Genomic DNA, 22500 nt, shown 5'->3' on the forward strand with positions numbered 1-22500 from the left:
ACAATATACAAATATTTTACTACTTTTACATATTGAGGTTCAGACTTTAATGTGGTGGGGGATAGAGTTGTGCAGCGGCCCGGGGGAATGCACATAAACGCCTATTTGGTTAATACCGAGCACAAAAAAGCATAGCGAGCAAAATATTGCTCGTAATATTGCTGCAGTTTCCCCGGTCGTTGTTCCCAACTTTTGATTGAGCTCCAAAGACGTTCTATGTTTTGCGTATGTACGCTTTTGTTGCTCGAGGATACGAATTCAATAGAATGGTTTACAGTTTGATGATTGTATCCTATTTTCTTTAACAGGTTGTATCCTCCCCACTGGTCTGCATATATAGTGGCAACAGGAGATATGTGTTCTTTAATAATATTCGTCAGTCTTTTGGAGTTTCTGTTTTTTACTTTGGTAAAGAACACCTTTTTCGTGCCACGCTCATAGGCCCCAAAAACCCAGAAACCTTTGAACGCCTTTCGGCCTCGGTTGAACTCCCCCACCAAAGGAACTTCCGTCGCACTCGACGACTCTTCCCTCTTCTCCGAGAAGTCCCCCGAAGTTTTATAACATTCACACACACTTCACTTGAAAAAGAGCGCCAGTCAACTATTATGTGGGGGCTCCCGCCTAGGTTTTCCGCTATATTCTTTTGTGAAAAAAAGGTCTTAAGTATGTGTTCAAAAAAGGAAGATTTTCACTAGGTTTGATCTTGGCCTTTTCCAACCAAGTGTCCTTGAACAATGAAATAGTAAATTTACATTTCTTCTCTTTTTTTTTGGTTTTTGGGTTCCTTTTCTTCCGGTAGCACTGAAACCTATATCGTGCCTTATCGTCGGCGCACTCTCTTCCACACGGTTTACAAATAATTGTTTTCGGCAGAACGCCGTGATTTTGTAAAAACTCTATTGCAGTGTCGTCCTGCTTATAAAACTTTGCAATTTTTTGTTCAAATGTGTAATCACACCCTGCGCACACCGCCATAGTGTTACTGGTAATGCATAAAGGACCGCAAATTGCTACCATTACAATTCCGTAACAGTGACGAGTGCACAAGTGAAATGTATGTTCAACTGCTATGCCTGATGTCTATATCTTTTACTTTATTTAAAAATAGATGACATCAGAAGCGGTTTGGAATATAGATTTTAGAAAATAATTACAATTATTAAAATCTCAGCAGCCAAATATATTTCCTTTATTATATATAATACTTGTAAACGCTTAATGGTTATGACTATAATGTTATTTATTTTTTACTTATACCACTATTATTAATAGTAATGACATCTCCCAAACCCAGACCTAGATCACATAACCCTTTTCTTTATCGGGATCTCTATATCAATGAATATCCGAGAGATCGCCTTGTATTTCACAGCACACTATAAATGTTCCTTTTCATGCAATGGCACACTTTCGGTATGCATGTTGTGGGGTATAGGAGCGCTATTACGTATAATCTATATATGTGTGAATATATATATACATATATGTATGCATATATGTATATACATATTCATTTACATTTATATCTATGATGAAAAATAGCATCCGCGAAAACGTGGCTTTACTTCACGACGCGACATTTAGGCGTAACATTTTACTGTCGCCAATACGAATAATTCCCATCACTATGTTCCTTATTTATGTATTTTATGTATGTATATATACATATATATATAATATATATATCTACATTATATGTATATATGTATGTATATATATATATATATATATATATATATATATATATATATATATATATATATATAGAGAGAGAGAGAGAGAGAGAGAGAGAGAGAGAGAGAGATTTTCTCACTTTCACAAGAAGCACAGGCAAAAATTGCAAAATCCACAATTTCAAGTTGTAGATGTTTTATTTGTCTACAAAATGAGCCATAATATGTAAATTTTGAACGTGCGTTGTGCCCAGAATGCTTTTACCCCCCCCAAGGGAGGTGTACCGTTTCTCATTTCTTCATCTTTCCATGACTATCTTGGTATCATCAAAACACGGTATAAGATTAGTCTTCCTACACCATAATCCTCTATCATCTACCTGCATTCCGAAGTCTTTCGAACATTGCCAGTTTCTCAAAATCTTACATAGAGTGTAGAGTGGTGGCAGTGATCTGGGGGGGTCTATAGGGCTAGCCTACACTGACCATTTGAAAAATTTTCTTAAAAATCCCCCCCCCCAAAAAAAAAAAAAAAAAAAAAAATACAATATTTTCCGAAGGCGACTGTTAACACTCTCATAGATTTTGAAAATATGTCATTTTTATAAGTAGCACAACAAAATATTCCAAATCCTTATTGCAGCATGTAACATATCTAATATTCAGTTACAAAATGAGCCATAATGCTTTAAAATCTGACTGAAAATACGTGTGCTATGCGTAAGAACGTGAAGGACCCAAACATCGCGATCTTTTACCTTTTCAAATTATGTTTACCTTTTGCATGGCAAAGCATGTACGAAATACTTGTATATGATATAATTATTATTTACCTATCATTGTTGCTCTAATGGGCTTTTACAATGTATAATATAGGTCGAAAAAATAACCGTTCTACAGTCGGACGTGTATCATATTCTCAGAGAGGCATGGCGATATAAAAGTATGTATGTAAGGTATATAAGCACATATAGATCATTTTCACGTACCCCATGACCTTTTGTTTATTTTTATTGTTACTTCCGTTTGTTTCTTTATTTGTTGTTAGTTTGTTTGTGTTTTCTGATATTTCTAAACGTTATGAATACATTTTAATGAGATTTTAACAAAGGTGTGTTTTAACCTATTTTAGACACTTATTACACTTTGGGGTGATGTGGACCATGGTTTGGAGCCAGGATTTTTTTTCTAACTCGAAAACTTATGAACAGATTTTAATAATTTTAACCTGAGGTTTGTCTTAGGCTAATTAATGTTCCCTAAAATTTTGGTAGTGATCTGGATCATTTGGCAATCCTACCCCCATTTGGGGTGGGGGGGGTGTATTTTCGAAATGTTTTGCTCATAGATCAAGCTATGTATGATGAAAACATAAAGAAAATAAAATACTACATATGAACGGCATATCATGTTTATTTATTTGTATGTAAAATTTCTTCCTTATTGTTGTTTGGACGCTTGCCAGATTTTAAAAATTACTCCGAAAAAATGAAGGTTGGTCTCATCTTACGTGAAATTTAATAAGCTTTCAGAAAAAAATCTTTAACTTATAATAACTCTAATCATTCCGTCACAATTGCCGATTTTCTATGGTAACGTGAAAAAAATAATATTTCAGTCGACATCGAAAATGGCTGCTACCACCTAAAAAATAACGGTCGGGCCTTGAAATGTCAGGGGAGAACCGGGGGCCTAGGAACTCCTTGCAAATGCATTAAACGCAATTTCGGCAAGATGGGGGAAAATCGCCTATAGAGGGATACGTATGACATAAATATATGTGTACACATGCATGCGTCATATATCTATGTCATACATATGTCATACATGCCATATATCTTATTACTATTATTATTAGTCATAAGACAAATTCCGTAGAAAATGTTTCTGAGATTACATTTCTACTTTATTCGCCAATAATTGCCATGGACACGAAAAAGCCATGCGTCGATTGGATTCTGCCGCGAAACAAAGCTTCCTTTTCCGAAAACGAAACCTGCTCCCAGTTGGCCTCCGCAACTAACACCCCTTCTTTCTTCCACCTACCTTCCACTATTTGCTCTACTAATTCGCTACCATCTAAAATTTTTATATATATTTATATTTATATATATATCTTTTTTCATTCTGTATGTTCTTCAGCGTTGCCATGGATACCTGTGGAGGAGAAACGAAGGAGAAAGTGAAGGATACAGCGCGAACCCCCGCCGGCCCAAGACAGGTGCGTAAAAGAGAGAAAACGGAGGAAGCTTATAATGAAATATGCAAATAATTATGATTATGAGGATAATCATAATGGTGCTATTATCACTACTGTTAATCATGGTAATAATGATGACAGCAGCAGCAATAGTAAGATATTATCTTACTATACTTATGTTATCATTATTGATATAAGAATTATTATTATTGTTATTACTATTATTGTTATTATTGTTATTATTGTTATCACCAGTATTATTACTATAATAATAAAAAAATAATAATAATATTATTATAATTATAATTATAATAATAATATTAAAAATGAGTTTTATTATCATCATTATTATTTTTATCATTATTATTATTATTGCTATCATTGACATTACCATTTTCAGTTTCATTATTATTAATACTATTATTATTATCATCATTATTATTGTCTTTTTGTTTTTTGTCATTATCATTATTATTATCATTATAACTATTATTATTATTATTATTATCATTATGACAGTATTATTATTATTATCATTATTATCATTTTCATCATTATAATCATCATTATTGGTATTGTTGTTATTATCATCATTATCATTACCATCAATGTAATTGTTATCATCTTTATTATTTTCATAGTAAATGTTATTATTGTTATTATTATAATTTTTATTATTCTTTTATATCATTATCCTGATTATTATTATCATTATCATCGTCTATTATTATTATTATTAGTATCATTATTATTGTAATTATATTTATTACTATCATCATTATTATTCTATTATCATTATAATTATCATTATCATTGGCATAGTCATTATCATTATTACTATCATTATTATTATCATAACTATTACTATCATCATTGTTATCATTATTGTTATCATAACCATCACTCTCGTTATTACTATCATTTTGTTATTGTTGCTATTATCATCATTATCACTATTATCAATTATTAATATCATAATTATTTACATTATCATTATCTTCATTTTCAAAATTTTTGTTATCATAATCTTTATTATTCTTTTAAATAATTATCCTCATTATCGCTATCATCATTAATCATTATAATCATCATTATCATAATCATTATTATTATAATAATTAATGTTATCATTATCATTATTATTTTCATTATCATTATTTTCACCATTATTTTTTATATTCATGTTTTTTTTCTCATTATCACTATTATCATCATCCTTATTATCATTACCATCAATGTAATTGTTATCATCTTTATTATTTTCATAGTAAATGTTATTATTGTTATTATAATGTTTATTATTCTTTTATATCATTATCCTGATTATTATTAGTATCATTATCATCGTCTATTATTATTATTATTATCATTATTATTGTAATTATATTTATTACTATCATCATTATTATTATTCTATTATCATTATCATTATAATTATCATAATCATTATCATTATTACTATCATTATTATCATCATAACTATTACTATCATCATTGTTATTATCATTATTGTTATCATAACCATCACTCTCGTTATTACTATCATTTGGTATTGTTGCTATTATCATCATTATCACTATTATCAATTAATATCGTAATTATTTACATTATCCTTATCTTCATTTTCAAAATTATGATCATAATCTTTATTATTCTTTTAAATCATTATCCTCTTTATCGCTATCATCATTAATCATTATAATTATCATTATCATAATCATTATCATAATAATTAATGTTATCATTATCATTATTATTTTCATTATCATTATTTTCACCATTATCTTTTATATTCATGTTTTTTTCTCACTATCACTATTATGATCATCCTCATTATAATTATCACTTTTGTCATCCTCATTATAATTATCATTTTTGTCATCATTTTTAAGAATACTATCATTATCGTTATTCTTGTTTTCATTATCATCGTCATTATGAGGTAACGCCGTCGGGGGCGCAAAGCCGCTTCCACCCTCCGTTTCCACCTTTGGGGGTCCCTCATGGCAAGCCGCCATGCAGGGACTCGGCCTATCTCGAGCTCCTCACGACAGGTTTGATAGATCTGCCCAAGCCATGACTTCGTAGGTCGATCACAGCCAGATACCGTTAAAGTCACCCAGAACAATATATCTCTCCGGGGACAACTGTCTGACACTGATGCAAGTTTGACATAAAACATCTCTTTCACGTCGAGTTTACAAATATCAGTAGGAGCCTCTGTACACAGCAATAAGAGACATGAAGCCAAATGCTAGCTTCAGGGGACAGTCTGGTCTTGCTTCGCCATTTTTCGCCCATCTTGCCGAAATCGAGTTTAATGCATTTTCAAGGAGTTCAAGAGCCTCAGGTTCTCCCCTGAAAATTTCAAGGCCCGGCCGTTATTTTTAGGTTGCAGCCATTTTCGATGTCAACCGAAATATCATGTTTTCATGTTACCTTAGAACATCAATAATTGTGACGAAATGATTAGAGATAATAAAAAAAAGAGATTATTTTCTGAAAGCTTATTAAATATCACGTAAGATGATATCAACCTTCATTTTTTTAGGAATAATTAAAGAAATCTGGCGTCCATTAAACGATAATGCATCACCACCAAAGTGCAATAAGAGTCTAAGTTAGATTAAAACACACCATTGGTTAAAATCTCATTAAAAAGTGTTCATAACTTTTAGCAATATCAGAAAACACAAACAAAAAACAACAAACAACCAACAAAGAAACAAACAGAACAATATAAATAAACAAAAGGTCATGGGGTACACGCAAATGATCTATATGTGCTTATATACCTTATAAACATACTCTTACATCGCCTTGTAATAGTATTTCGTCTTTTCACTGGAGTCTTAGCGTGAAAATTGGCCACGCGACTCCGTAGACTTAAACAGCAATATTCCGCATATGTTAATTAAGAGACGTATTTCATGATCCACCACTCCCGGCCGCGCTGAGAAAAGGACGCATATGATACCCGTCCATCTGGTGAATGCTTACTTTTTCAACCAATATCATATGTAATACCCCATTAGAGCAACAATAATAGGTAAATAATAGATAATTATATACAAGTAATTCGTACATGATTCGTCTTGTAAAATGTATAAATAATGAAAAGGATAAAAATCGCGATTATTAGGTCCTTCACATTATTATGCACAGCACACGTATTTTCAGTCCGATTTTAACGTATTATGGCTCATTTTGTAGCTGAATAATAGATTTATTACATGATGCAATAAGGATTTATAACATTTTCATGTGCTTATAAAACTGACATATATTTTCAGTATCCCTTTTTAGGGTGTCGAGATAGTGGGCTTTGGAAAATATCCCCCCCCCCCCCCTTATAGTTGAAGGATAGTTCTATTCAGATATGAAATCTGAATGGCTGTATTTTTTTTTTTTTTTTTTGGGGGGGGGGGGATTTTTGAGTATTAAACAAAATGGTCAATGTAGGCCTATAGACCCCCCAGATCACTGCCACCACTCTACACTATACGTCAGATTTTGAGAAACCTTTACGTGCTGGCAATGTCCGAAAGATTACGGAATGTAGATCGATGATAGAGGGTTATGGTGTAGGAAGACTAATCTTATACCTTGTTTTGTTGATACCAAGATAGACATGGAAAAAGGAAGAAAACGAAAAATGCTGATATGTTGATACACCACCTTTGTAGGCACAAAAGCTGTATCAGATACAATTTTAATCCAAAATAAAAGTTTTATGGCTCATTTTGTGGCTGAATAAAAAGTCTAGTGCTTGTTTGAGATGGATTTTGCAATTTTTGAATTACTGTCAAAACACTGAAAAACTGCGAAGCTCTCAGTTTGAAAATTGACAAAATGGCAAAAATTCTTTAAAATCCAGAAAAAAAAAATACACATGCATTTTGATATGATTTTTGAACAGATTCATCCTAGATCTGTTGCTTGTTTGAAGCAGATTTTCGATTTAGACTCTTTTTTTTCCTATGTGTCTTTTTTTTTAAATACAGATCTGTCGTTTTTGCAAGAAATCTAAAAAAAAAAAAAAAAAAAAAAAAAAAAAAAAAAAAAAAAAAAAAAAAAAAAAAACAGGAAAAAAAGTCTACATCGAAAAATCTGCTTCAAACAAGCAACAGATCTAGGATGAATCTGTTCAAAAACCATATCAAAATGCGTGTATTTTTTTTCTGGATTTTAAAGAATTTTTGCCGTTTTGACAGTAATTCAAAAACTGTTTGTCCGATTTTGAAAAAAAAAAAAAATCAATCACAGGGATCAGAGGGTCTAAATTAAAGGGTGTGAGTTTCATCAAAATCGGCAAGAAAAATCGAAAGTCGAAAAAAAGTCCCTTTCAGTGCCAATACCATTATACCCTCATCGAAATGAGGGTATGGAGACCATTGCTGCGGCCTGACCAGTAATAGGTATAGCCACCTACACTGCTCATGCTGGTACCAGGTCTTTGCACTGAGAGAGCAGCCACCTCCACTCTCAGCCTCCCCAGTTCCCTCGATAGAAAAGGCAACCTGACGCAAAGAGTGGATGTTCCAAGCCCTGACTTTTTACCAGAGGTTTATCCTCGGGCGGTCACTCTGGGTGGACGCCACCTCTGCCACCCCCGCCGACGCTACTCCACATAAAAGGGGGTGGCAGGCTGCGGGACCCAACATCCACCTGTGGGGTTCCCTAGGGCTATACCGGACCAGCAGTCGCCCTCCCAACGGGGCCTGCAGCCCGCCTAGAACGGGCATTTCCCTTCCCTCCAGCATTTCCAATTATATGAGACCTTGCCGAAGGGTTATCTCTAGGAGGACTGGCAAGGCCCACCTCCCCCGAGCCTCCCATTAACCCCAGGGGGCTTAGGGGCAGGAGTTAGGACAATCATTATGCTTGTTATTTTTATTCATATTGTTATCACTCTCATTATCATCATCCTCATTGCTATTTTTCTTATTGTTATCACTATCACTATCATTATTATCCTTATTGATTATTATCGCCATTATTATCATTATCATTATTAGTATCCTTATCATTATTATTATTAACATCATCGTTATTTTGATAGTAAAAATATCATCATGATAATACTGATAATAACATTGACAACAAATCTCGATGATAAGATTTCTTTTCTCGTCTTTTTAATTACTCATACTATTTTGTAGGTAAAGAACAACACAAATCTTCACCCTTGTTAATATCCTCTTCCATAGATCTTGTGTGTGTTGATAGTAGCTTGCTTGCCAACCCTCAATGGCATGATAAGTGGGTGGACGGCGGTGCTGCCCAAGCTGCAAGAAGACACGACCAGATTCACGGTTACCGTTCAGGATGTGACTTGGTTAGGTAGCTATTTAGAGTGAGACGACGTTCTCGCGGTCTTTATGCTTGTTACTATACAGTTATTAGTTAAGTGTGCCTCTCTCTGTTTCTCTCTATTTATCTATCCAGTTTCTCTCTCTTTCTGCAATGATGGAAAAAGTGAATTCTAAGTTTCATGCAATATTGTTTGATTAATAGGACTTGTTGGTGTCAGAGGTATGACCCATAGCTTGTGAATCAATTTGATCCACAGTTTTCAATAAAGACTATTTTCGGAATAATAGCTAATAAAAATAAATCTACCACAGCTTTTGTTTCATCTACATTAACCTTTTTCTTCCAATCATTTTCAGCGTCCTTAAACTTAGTAGTAAGCATTGGAGCCAGTCCTTTGGCCGGAACCCTGGGGGAACACGTGGGTCCTTGCCGTCTCCTGTTCCTGGCGATGTGCCCCGTGCCCGGTTTGTGGTTTATACAGGCATATACGCCGTGGGTCCCTCTGCTGTACGTGTGCCGAGCTGCACTGGCGGTCAGCACATCTGTCTTTTCCACAATAGTACAACCGCTGATCGCTGAGTTGTCCCCCGTCAAGATCAGGGGCTTGGCAGGGACCTTGCCTGCGGTAATGGCCTGTGCTGGGATGCTGCTCTCCTACGTCTTGGCTTACCTGTTGCCTTGGGACGTTGCCACGGCGGTGTCGGCCGCCCCCTTCATGCCGCTGGTCTTGCTCATGCTTCTCGTGCCTGAAGTAAGCGTCCGACTGAGGAAGGGAGTGAGAGAGTCTGTTTCCGTTGTTATATACTGTATATACTTTGAAATTACATGATCAACATTAGAATTTGAATAGGTCACCATATAACTACCTTTTTCAACCATCAGGAACGTTGCCAGACCCTCGCAATATCAACCTTGCTTTATTTCCAAATCCGAGAAGTTGCCAGTATTAGTCTGCTGTATATATTCAGTATATGATGGATTCAAATATACTTGGTAGTATTCAATGATTCGGAATTGTTATGAAATGATGGGGATACTGTCTGTGCCTGCATATTGTCTGGACTATAGGTTACCTATCAAACTTACACGTATTTTCTTCATACACATGTTAAATCAACGGAAAATCCATTGCCTAGTAGTAGATTATGACTAAGGAAAAACAAATATATACAGACATTTGCCTGCTGGTTGAGAACCACTGCTATGCAGGGTGCATAGCAGTGGACATTATCTGAGTTGCCTTATGCATGAATATTTCTATTTTTCCTCCCTGATTTCTTGAGAATTTAATTTGATTTTTAAAATCTTTATTCAGTCGCCATATTGGCTGGTGAGAAAGAAGAGGATCGACGCAGCCGAGAGGTCCTTGCGAGTCCTGCTGGGTCACACCGCTGACGTCACGAAGGAACTGGACGCCATCAGGAGCACCACGACCCTCAAGCAGGCCAATGTCATGAACCAGGTTAATACTGAGGTTTTCTTTATTCATTTATTTCATTTATCTCTTTTCTTTTCATCTTTTTACGGGCATCACATGATTCTGGTATTCTCTATTGTAATTTCTAACAGCTGCAAGAGCTTCGCCGAGGTCGTAACATCCGCCCCGTGGTGCTGATCACTGTTCTGTTCATCCTGAGGGAACTCGGTGGTAAAGCCCCTGTCTTTAGCTACACAGTCTACATGTTTCGCAGCGCAGAGGTAGAGCTGGACGCCTTCTACTGTACAGTGTTCGTCGGTTTGACCCGTTTTGGCGGTACATTAATGTCGGCTTTCATCTTGGATTGCCTTGGCCGAAAGCCGGTGCTAGTGACGTCGGCGGTGATATCGGCTCTGGCGCTGGCTGTCGCCGGAATTACGGTTTTCCTGGAGGTGGAAGGGGCGTCGTGGGTAACCTTGGTATCCATGCTGGCGTACGTGGGGGCGCACGCGATCGGTGTCGGTCCCATCCCGTGGGGTTACCTCGGCGAACTCCTTCCAACACCAGTGAGGTCCATGGCAGCATCCATAATCACCACCTTCCACTTCTCCTCCTCCTTCGGCATAAACTACATGTTCTTAGAGGTCGTAGCGACCTTCGGCCTCGGACGAACGCTGATGGTGTTCGGATCCTTGAATCTGGCTATCGCCATAATCAGCTTCTGCTTCATCCCCGAGACAAAAGGCCGCTCTCTGCAGGACATGGAGAAGGCTTTCGTAGCAAAGGGTCCCAAGGAAGGAAAAGATAACCTGTCCTTCGAAGCAGAGGAGCAGCCTCCTCTCACAGACTCCCTCAGCCAGACTCAAAGGGACTCAGCCGAGGCCACGACCGCCTCTTTGGCCTCGTCAGTTTCCTCCAGAGGGCCATGCACACCCTCAAATACCAGAGCCGGATCGTGCACTCCTCCACGAACCAGTACCTTACCATGCATACCACTTGGTGCTATAGATGCCCGAAGCGCCCAGCAAAGCACCCAGGAATCAAAATCCAGAGCAGGTGATAGGCTTTCTTCAAGCAGTTCGTCAGACGATTCCTCCTCTTCAGCCTCAGTCACAGAGTCCACAATCCCAGCTTTCATTCAAACAGAAAAAGCTACACTACAAACTATTCATCTGTAAGGAACACTACATTTATATGAAGACATTCGAGAAAGAATATCAATAGTTTACAGTGAAAATATATAATTCGATCCTCAGAAGCCTCTGTTTCCATCACTGATGTAGATATATCAAAACTCGTTTATTACAAAGTGATGGGTATGACATGGGTACACGACATGACCTGATATCCTTATGATAGACATTAGCAATCACATTTTTAAGGAGGAATATGGCAGAATAAGAAATGTGGATTTAATCAACTCTCACAGTTGAGTTGAGAACTTTTAAACTTGACAAGTAAAAAATGCTTATTTTACTTTAAAACAGTAAAATAACTAATACACTTGAAATTTCAAATCTACATGGAGATTATGCTATCGGTAAAATGGCGGTCACACGAGCGTTTTTCAAGGACAAGTTGGAGGTAACTTCAACTTTTCCACTTCCCTCATCTTCCGAGTTCGCATAATCTACTTCTTGGCCGCAAGTAGAACATGTATTGTCTGGTAATCAGAGAAGCCGGCATAGCAAGAGCGTCACCCAGTAAGAAAATAATACTTAACTGCACAAATAATAATAATCATATATTTCAAATGATTTGATTTCAAAATATATATTGCATTTTAAATCCTTATATTTTCAAATGTTTATTATTTTTACACGGAATTGATTTTTTACATAGCAGTGCCTTTCAAGTACCTCAAAGGAGCTTGCCTATATTTATCCTTCGAAAGAAGCTCTTGCAGTTGATATACGGCATCATCTTTGCAATTTAACCTGAGATGTCCCGGTTTGAAGCCCCATTGCTTCTGGGCTTGGGTGACAGTGTTTCTTAGAATTGTTGGAGCAGATCCCTGAAAATTACCTTAGTTTTTTGTTGAAAATATGATTTTACCTTAGCAAAAGTGCACTTTTTTGTTAATACTTTTAATGACGATTGCACAACCGAACAGGTCTAGTTTTAGGTAGCAATCAACCATATTATGCATATGAGAATTTTTTGATAGACCTGATAGGCTACATCACAACATGCACATAAATGGAACTGTAGTGTACTGAACTTTATTCTGTTACCGTGTCTTACTGTACAGAAATGTACAACAGTAGCGCTCACTGCCACCACCTGTTTAGTACGTATGGGAACGGGGTGTTCTTTGGGAGAAGACAGTGAGTGAAGGGCCTGTGGAAAGGAGGGAAAGATTTTGTACACATGTTGTGATGTGTGTAGTGTAGAATGTATGAATCAGCAAGACATGGTAAACGTGACCAGAGCGGGGAGGACGAGCCCGGGATTTTCACCACGTGTGAAGGATTTCGGATAAGGCTATCTCATATAGAAATCCCTTCAGGCAAGTTAAATGAACCAGCAAGCACTTTATAGATCCTTCAGGTAAGTTAAATGAACCAGCACTTTATAGATCCTTCAGGTAAATCAACCTTTTAAAACCTTAATAAGAGTTTAAGAAAATCACTGATTATAGACACTCCAGTGTTGAAAATGAAATCACTTAAAAGGAGCGATAAAAGATAAAAGATAAAACAAAACTTTACCACTAAAAATAAGCTTTCCCACGACCACTTTACCTTCGTCCGTGCTGCAGTATCTCAATCAGCAATAAAGGGGTAATCCACGAAAAAAAAAGAAAAAAAGAAGAAAAAGGGAGGACAGCCCAGTCTAGGGTGTCCCCGCCTCCACCTGCAGCCACTGCCGTTAAAAGGTGGGAACCAGCGTGCCGCGTTTTCGTCAAAACTGTAGAAAAGGGAGTGTTGCCGTCATGTGTGCCTCTTAATCGGTACTAACTAGCAACTCCCCAGCCGAGTTGTCAAACGGCATTTGTTCTCGAGGGTCTGTGACTGACGAGATCTCCTCGTCTACCAGTCTATCTACAAATAAACTCTGCCTTCAACTTTTATGGCTCTATTCTTAGTATTATTCTCACTCCCATCATATTCTTGTTATATTCGAGTGTTTTCTTGCTCTTCCTCTCGTCTAATTTATATGCTCTCTCTCTCACACACGGACACATACGCATATGGATATAGAGACATATATTTGTATATAGATATATACATATTTTCATATTTGTATATTTTTATATATTTATGTATACGTATACATACATACATACATACATACATGTATATGTACAGTTGCGGAATTATATTTCAGTACACATGCAGGAACCCACTTTCATACTTCTGGCAACAAGTACGATGTAAACATAGAGTAAATAGCATTTCTATGAATGGGGCGAAAACCCTAGCTTGTTTGTAAGACTGAGCGTGATTGGTCGAATAGAAATAACCAATAAGTATAATAATAGCTATTTTTCGAAACGAAGCAAGCCATTTCATATTGCATTTCCTTCAAATAAAGTGATTGCAAAACACGCAATATTAGTAGTCGTTGGCTTTGTAGTGGAATATTTTTCAAATGTGACTTTTTGGAATTGTTTATCGAGATGGCAACACCTATGAAGGTAAGGCGGCATGTCTCCCTTATTTATACAAAACAATTAACAATGATATTTGCATGATTTCTTGAACCTAGAAAATGCTTTATACGTCAAACAACTATGTGTGACAGCTAAATCAAACAGAAATTTGCAAATTCGTTGAGGATTTATCAACTGCTTCTCGGAGCTACACCATCTAGTAGCAGCCAAACGAACTAATGAAATGAGATTTTTCTTTTCGCCGAAAGAAAACTGTTTCAATAAGTAGAAATCATGATGCGTTATATTCAGTGATGGGCATAGATGCACAGAACTGTCTAAGGCGATACCAATGCATCGATACGAGAAATTTGGCTAAAACGATTCCGATACATCGATTCTTCGAAGACAGTGAAAGCGATACCTATACATGTATCGCCGATGCAGCATCACCGATTCGTTATTGTAAGAAAATAATGAACCTGATATACAAATATCTGATTTGGATAACTGATGCACTGTAAAAAGTGTTTTTCAAAATCATGCGTGGATATTTTGATGAGTTTTGCACCACAGTAACAACTGCATTATTACAAGCGACAGGTTCGTAGCACGAAATGCGTTCTGTAAGAAAAAAAAGCCATTCCTTTATGGCCAAAGAATGGAGGAGAGGGACCCCTGCCTCTTTCACACTTCTTGAGCGTCACTGTCAACACCACAAGCGAACGAGAAAGAAAAACCAATCAAAACACACATTTAAAAACAGATAGGTAGACAGAGAGGGAGACAGAGAAAGGGAGAGGTAGTGTGAGAGGGAGGAAGAAAGAGAAAGAGAGAGAGAGGGAGGAGGGAGGAGAGAAATAGAGAGAGGGGGAAAGAGAAAGATAGAATGAGTGAGGGAGGGAAGGTGTCACAAAGATATATATATATATATATATATATATATATATATATATATATATATATATATATATATAAAGAGAGAGAAAGAGAGAAGGCGAGAGAGAAAGATGGGAATGAAAAGAGAGACAGGGGGAGGGGGAGGTCGAGAGAGAGGAGGTTGGGAGAAGGGAGGAAGAGCAAGAGAGAGAGTGAGTGAGAAAATGAGAGGGGGAGAAATAGTGAGAAAGCGAGAGAGGGAGGGGAGGAGGAGAAATAGATAGAGAAAGGGAGTGAGAGTGTGTGTGTATCAGAAAGGTAGTGAGTGAGTGAGAGTAAGAAAGAAAGAAAGAAGAAAAAAAGAATGACGAAGAGAAATAGAAATAAAGAGATAGAGAGTATGATAAAGTGAAAGAGAGATGAAGAGAGAGAAAGTAATAATAAAGAGAAAGAGGGAGAGAGAGATTGATAAAGAGAAAGACATAAAGAGAGAGAAAGGGAGGAGGGAGATAAAGCGAACGAGATAAAGAGATGAATAGAGACAAAATGAGTAACAGAGGGAGAAAGAGAGAGAACGTGAGAGAGGGAAGGAGGGACGGAGGGAGGGAGGGGAAGAGACAGGGAGTGAGAGAGAGAGGGTGTGTGAGCCTGTGTGTGTATGTATGTATGTATGTGTGTGTGTGTGTGTGTGTGTGTGCGCGCACACACAAGTATACGTTAGGCAGTGATATATAAATACGTATGTATGATTCGTTTCGCTCATCTGGAAAGCACTTTATCTTGTGCTAAATCCTGATAATGGTTTGCGCTATCAAGATCCTACAAGCCATGGCGCTTCTATGCGGAGACGCATCCACACTCGAACAGCAGAGCAAGTAAACACACGTTTGCTTGTTTCAACTCAAGCAACTACAAGTTAAGTGGTTGAAGGAGAGAAATAGATTTATTCCCTCTAAGGATTTATGATATCTGGCATTTGATATGTTTTCATGCTGATTGATTGTTAGTTCATACCTAGTATGAACTAACAAAATTGGTAGAAAGATCATCCAGTTTGAGGATAATTGGTTGCGTTTTCACTTTTAAAGAACACAGTATTAGAAAAGGGCAAATATTGGGGAACTCAAATTAACCAGAACAATTCGTTTTTAATAAAACTTTTTCCAATCCCCCTTATTTTCCATAACTACTCACAGTCTTTCCGCAATATTTCACATTCCTTCATTGCATGACCTATTAGCTGATGTATCTCGTTCTCTACTTTTCTGTTATATTTGTATTTTCTATTCTCTTGTTTCTCAGTTCACTTCTATCAAGAATATATGCATAGGTATACAGATGTGTAAATATATATATATATATATATATATATATATATATATATATATATATATATATATATATATGTATGTATGTATATAATATTTAGATTTGAGAAAGTCAAAGTTTTTATAATACCCTTCTCAGGTTAATGGAATAACTATTTTCAGACATTCGAAATGTCCGAAAAATCCAGGAAGCTGAAAGCTTGTTTCTTAACCCAATACTAACAGGGTAATTAAAGAAAGGGGAGACAACTAAGAGAAGAAGAAAAAAAAACTGTGACGTCTGGGGAATCCGAGGAGATAACAGGGTTGCCTGTGAAAGGCAACTCTGGCTTAGCTGACTCTCCTTTGAAGTTGGACGCAAGGCAAACGAAAATTGCAACTCGAGGCCGCATCATTGGATGAGGGAAAGTGGTCTCACTCCCAGTGAAAGTTCCAGAGAGTTGGGTATCTCACGATCTGTCGTTTACAGGTGGATGAGATGGGAGGAGGAGGGCGCCCCGAATGACCGCTCTCGTTCCGGTGCTCCACGGAAAACGACCGCAGACCAGGATGCTCAAATCCGGGAGGCGGTGGTCAATGCGGTCAAAATCCAAGAAGAACTACAGCTCCCAGTAACAAGTCGCACGGTGAGAAAGCGATTGCACGCAGATGGGATTCATCACTGTACACCAGCTGTAAAAGAGAGGTTGACCGAACGTCATCGCCAAGGTCGTCTCCAATTCGCCCAGCAGCATATCGACAAAGATCTGGATTACTGGGGAAGAGTTATCTGGACTGATGAAAAAACTTTTTGTTCCACCGCGCACGGGAAGCTTCATTGCTGGAGGAGAGATAACACAAGGTATGTCAATATAACCTTTTTCACCTTGCATTTTATTGTATCATGATGTATAGAAAAGATAAGTCTACAGATTATTGCCGTATGTCGTTATGTTCATGTTCTAATCTCCCTATAATTTCCAGATATGATAGACAAAATATCTATGAAACTGCGAGAAGTGGCCACGTGCCATGTAACATGTGGGGGTGGATCTTCCTGCATGGAGTTGGCGAGCTTGCGGAAATAGACGGAAGATTCAATTCCGAGAAATATATAGAATTGTTGGAAGAAGTGTTTCTCCCGTCGGTACGGAGCTATGCTTTGCCGTTCCCAGAAACAATCATTGTAATGCAGGATAACTGCCCCATACACACTTCGAGAGTAGTTACGAGATGGTTCCAAGACCAAAACCACCTGGAGGTCTTACCCTGGCCAAGCAATGATGTGACCTGAACCCCATAGAAAATGTCTGGGCAAATATTGTTAACGTCTGGGAAACGGACAATGAAAGAACCTCTCAACAGTTAATACAGCATGCAAAGAGGGAATGGGAGGTAATGCGGAGGAAACTGGAACTGATCTATAAGCACGTCGCTTCTGTCCCGGAAAGACTACGATTAGTAATAGAAAATAATGGAGGTTGGACAAGGTTTTAATAAAAACTAATTATTCTAGTTGGTATGATTTTTCCTAATATTTGCTCTTTTCTACATAATACTGATTTTCTTTTATCGTGAAAATGCAACTAATCATATTCAAAATTGTTGAACTTTCTACAATTTGGTCAGTTCATACAAGGAAAAAGTATTTCGGTTATCAAATACATTTTGTATCATTTAGCGCTGAACGTGGTTCCTAATGTTCCAAATGTAAGACCAATAATCCTAAACTTGCAGTACGCAAACTAGTAGTCAAATAACGGTAATGACAAACAGCTGCATTTAAAAAGGCCATCTTTACTTCCTTAACTCGCACACACACTCACAATGATGAAGCACATATATATTCACTATATACCTACTGTGATTTTGCATTAAGTGAATGTTCTGTGATAAAGAAAATTAAAGTTTTTCAGTCTTCTGAATCGGTGTCTGAGGAAACAAAATTAAGTCACCATTTGTTCTATTAGCTCCTGGATAGTTAAGGTAGGAACGAAAGGTTGCAAACATCAGTGAATTTGCAAATTTCAATTTCACTCAGCTGCCATACGTAGATGTTTATAGAAAGAAACGTTTAAATTTGTAAAGAAATGTGCAGTTATAATGCCATTTTAGGTATCAAATAATTCCAGGCATTCGTGTATGAAAAATACTCATCAAAGACAACGGCATCTTATACATTTCATATTACGGGAAATTATTTCATAAACTCATCAAGATAATATATAAACATATACGCATACACAGTGATTAGACATGAATTGGCAAACGAGAGAACAGAAATTATAGATATGACAAAGGAAAGTAGAGCGCAACATAGTATACCCACTCCCTCAGAATCAGAATGGAAACATTTAAGATACCAAATATTATACAACAGCCTTATAGGAAGTAAAATAAATTTCCCACCTTCAAACCACTTAACTTGTAGTTGCTTGAGTTGAAACAAGCAAACGCGTGTTTACTTGCTCTGCTGTTCGAGTGTGGATGCGTCTCCGCATAGAAGCGCCATGGCTTGTAGGGTCTTGATAGCGCAAAACATTATCAGGATTTAGCACAAGATAAAGTGCTTTCCAGATGAACGAAACGAATCATACATACGTGTTTATATCCTATCGCCTAATATATACTTGTGCACCCCCCCCCCCCACACACACAGGCTCACACACCCTTTCTCTCCCTGTTTCTTACCCTCCCTCCCTCCTTCCCTCCCTCTCTCAGGTTCTCTCTCTCTGTCTCCCTCTGTTACTAATTTTGTCTGTTTATCTCTCGATATCGTTCGCTCTATCTCCCCTCTCCCTTTCTCTCTCTTTCTCTTTATCAATCTCTCTCTCCCTCTTTCTTTTTATCATTATTTTCTCTCTCTCTTTATCATATTCTGTCTCTTTATTTCTCTTTCATTTCGTCATTCTCTTTTTTTCTTTCTTTTACTAACTCACTCACTCCCTTTCTGATACACTCTCTCACTCCATATCTCTATCTATTTCCACCCCCCCTCAACCTCTCTCTTGCTTTCTCACTATCTATTTCTCCCCTCTCTCATTTTTTCACTCACTCTCCCTCTTGCTCTCCCTTCCTCCCTCCTCCCAACCTCCTCTCCCTCGCCTCCCCCCTCCCCTTGTCTCTTTTTATTTATGTCTTTCTCTTTCTTTTTTACCTTTCTCTCTCCCTCTCTCTCTTTCTCTCTCCTACCCTCCCTCCCCCGCTCTACGCCTCCCCCTCTCTCTCTCCTCCTTCTCTCTTTTTCTCTCTCTCCCTCTTTGTGTGTGTGTGTGTATGTGTATGATTATGTGTATGACTCTCTCTCTTTATTTCTATCTCTTTCTTTCTTTCTCTCAGTCTCTCTTCCTCTCTCTGTTGTTCTCTTTCTCTCCCCAATACACACTCTCTCTCTTTCTCTGTTTCTCTCTCTCTCTCTCTCTTTGTGACTCGCTCTCTCTCGTTCCTTCCCTCCCTTCCTCACTCTGTCTTTCTCTCTACCTCTCTCTCTCACTCTCTCACTACCTCTCTCTGTCTATGCCACCCCCCTTCTTTCTTTCTCTTTCTATCTCTTCTCCCTCTTTTTCTCTCCATTTACCTAGTCTTTCAATCTCTCACTCATCTTTTCATCTATCTCTCTTTCTATCTATCTTTATTTCTTGCACTCACTCTCTCTTTCTCTTTCTCTCTGTGACTATCTCTCTTTATTTCTATCTCTCTTTTTTCTCCCTTTCACTCTCTCTCTCCCACTCACCAGTTCACTCACTTCCTGTCACTACCTCTCCCTTCCCCCTCTTTTTTATATTCGCTATCTATCCCACCCCTCTTTCTTTCTCTCTTTGTCCGTCTTTCTTTTACTCACTCTCTCAAGCACTCCACACCCCCCTCTCTCTCTCGCTCTTTCTCTCTCTCCTTCCCTCCCTTTCTCACTACCTCTCTCTGTCTCTGTCGCCCCTTCTTTCTTTCTCTCTCTATCTCGTCCCCCTCTTTTTTTCTTCCTTTCACTTTCTCTCTTTCTCCTTCTCTCTCTCGCACTCTTTATATATATATATATATATATATATATATATATATATATATATATATATATATATATATATATATATCTTTGTGACACCTACCCTCCCTCACTCATTCTATCTTTCTCTTTCCCCCTCTCTATTTTTCTCCTACCCCCTTCTCTCTCCCTACCTCTCTCTGTCTCTGCCTCCCCCTTCTCTTTCTTTCTCCCTCTCCCCCCTCTCTTTCTCTTTCTTCCTCCCTTATCCTCTCACACTACCTCTCTCTATCCCTGCCTCCCCCTCCCTTCTCTTTCTTTCTCTGTCGCTTTCCCCTCTCTTTCACAACCTCTCTCTGTCTCTGCCTCCCCCTTTTCTTTCCTTATCTCTCTCTCTACCTCTTGCTCCTCTCTCACTTCATTCCTCCATCTCCTCTCCCTCTCGCTCCCTCTCTCCATCGCTGCCCCCCCCCCCCCCACCTTCCCTTTCTCTCTCTATCTATCTCTCCCTCCTCTCTTTCATTTCCTTCCTTCCTCCATCCCTCTCTCTGCCTATCACTCCCTCCCCTCACTCCCACTCTCCTCCACTCTCTTATTCGCTATCTCACTCTCATTCTCTCGCTCTCTGACTAGCCCTCTCCTCTCATTCTCTCGCTCTCTGACTAGCCCTCTCCTCTCATTCTCTCGCTCTCTGACTAGCCCTCTCCTCTCATTCTCTTTCTCTATCTGATTCCCCTTACCCTCTCTGTCAACCTATCTGTTTATAAATGTGTGTTTTGATTGGTTTTTCTTTCTCGTTCGCTTGCGGTGTTGACAGTGACGCTCAAGAAGTGTGAGAGAGGCAGGGGGCCCTCTCCTCCATTCCTTGGCCATAAAGGAACGGCTTTTTGATTTTCTTACAGAACGCATTTAGTGCTACGAACCTGTCGCTTGTAATAATGCAGTTGTTACTTTGGGGCAAAACTCATCAAAATATCCACGCATGATTTTGAAAAACACTTTTTACAGTGCATCAGTCATCCAAATGAAATATTGGTATATCAGGTTCATTATTTTCTTACAATAACGAATCGGTGATGCTGCATCGGCGATACGTATTGGTATCGCATTCACTGTCTTCGAAGAATCGATGTATCGGAATCGTTTTAGCCAAATTTCTCGTATCGATGCATTGGTATCGCCTTAGACGGTTCTGTGCATCTATGCCCATCACTGAATATAACGCATCATGATTTCTACTTATTGAAACAGTTTGCTTTCGGCGAAAAGAAAAATCTCATTTCATTAGTGCGTTTGGCTGCTACTAGATGGTGTAGCTCCGAGAAGCAGTTGATAAATCCTCAACGAATTTGCAAATTTCTGTTTGATTTAGCTGTCATACATAGTTGTTTGACGTATAAAGCATTTTCTAGGTTCAAGAAATCATGCAAATATCATTGTTAATTGTTTTGTTTAGATCAGGGAGATATGCCGCCTTACCTTCATAGGTGTTGCCATCTTGATAAACAATTCCAAAAAGTCATATTTGAAAAATATTCCACTACAGTAAAATAGTTATTGGAGAGTATGTACAGTATGACAGAACTGACACGGAGGAAAGGTTGCATGATACATATCTGATAAATGGATATTAGCCGACGGTGTGTGCTAATGTGGCATGATTACTTGCATTTGGGTCCCGGTGTAGCCGACCCCCCCCCCCCCCCCCCCCACCTGCAGCAAGGCATACTCCCCCCAGGTTGGTCCTCGCACCTCACCATCAGCGGCTTCTCGAAGACAGCTTAATTAACGATACTTGAGCTCCAGCGTCCGGGCCGAGACCACTCACTCGTCGGTCCTCCAGACTGAGCAAGACACAGCAAGCCACTCGAGGCCCACCCCGGCTCTCCCCGTTGATTCCCAGCAACACCTCCGACACCCAGCCATACCCTTGGGCACTCACACCCACACCAAACACTGCATTAAGAAATAATAGAGACCAGTCGAATGGCGGATGTGCATCCATTGCCATACCGGGTGCAATGCTTCTGCAATGGATATTTTGATAGGTATAAAAAACTACAAAAAATACGTGATGTATTACATAATAATCATTGCGTAAAGTATTATAGCATGGCGTTTAGCTCTCTGGCCA

At 38.2% G+C, this 22500-nt stretch overlaps 1 protein-coding gene across 1 annotated transcript; it reads left to right on the forward strand.

Annotated features, from left to right (window-relative positions):
- The first annotated feature begins 9131 nt into the window (after nt 1–9131).
- LOC113823991 (facilitated trehalose transporter Tret1) lies at nt 9132–12238 on the forward strand. Its single transcript, XM_070127414.1, has 6 exons — nt 9132–9219; nt 9394–9411; nt 9549–9943; nt 10508–10654; nt 10762–11783; nt 12097–12238. Exons 1-6 carry the CDS (start codon nt 9132–9134, stop codon nt 12236–12238), a joined length of 1812 nt encoding a protein of 603 aa, XP_069983515.1.
- Nucleotides 12239–22500: the final 10262 nt, after the last annotated feature.

The sequence above is a fragment of the Penaeus vannamei genome, chromosome 11, assembly GCF_042767895.1.
Source record: "Penaeus vannamei isolate JL-2024 chromosome 11, ASM4276789v1, whole genome shotgun sequence".
Taxonomy (NCBI): domain Eukaryota; kingdom Metazoa; phylum Arthropoda; class Malacostraca; order Decapoda; family Penaeidae; genus Penaeus; species Penaeus vannamei.

Excerpts from the sequence above, each read along its gene's own strand:
- LOC113823991 (XM_070127414.1), top strand. The coding sequence starts at position 9,132 with ATGATAAGTGGGTGGACGGCGGTGCTGCCCAAGCTGCAAGAAGACACG. Across the intron at positions 9,944-10,507 it reads TCATGCTTCTCGTGCCTGAA|TCGCCATATTGGCTGGTGAG; the intron begins GTAAGCGTCCGA and ends ATCTTTATTCAG. Across the intron at positions 10,655-10,761 it reads AGGCCAATGTCATGAACCAG|CTGCAAGAGCTTCGCCGAGG; the intron begins GTTAATACTGAG and ends AATTTCTAACAG.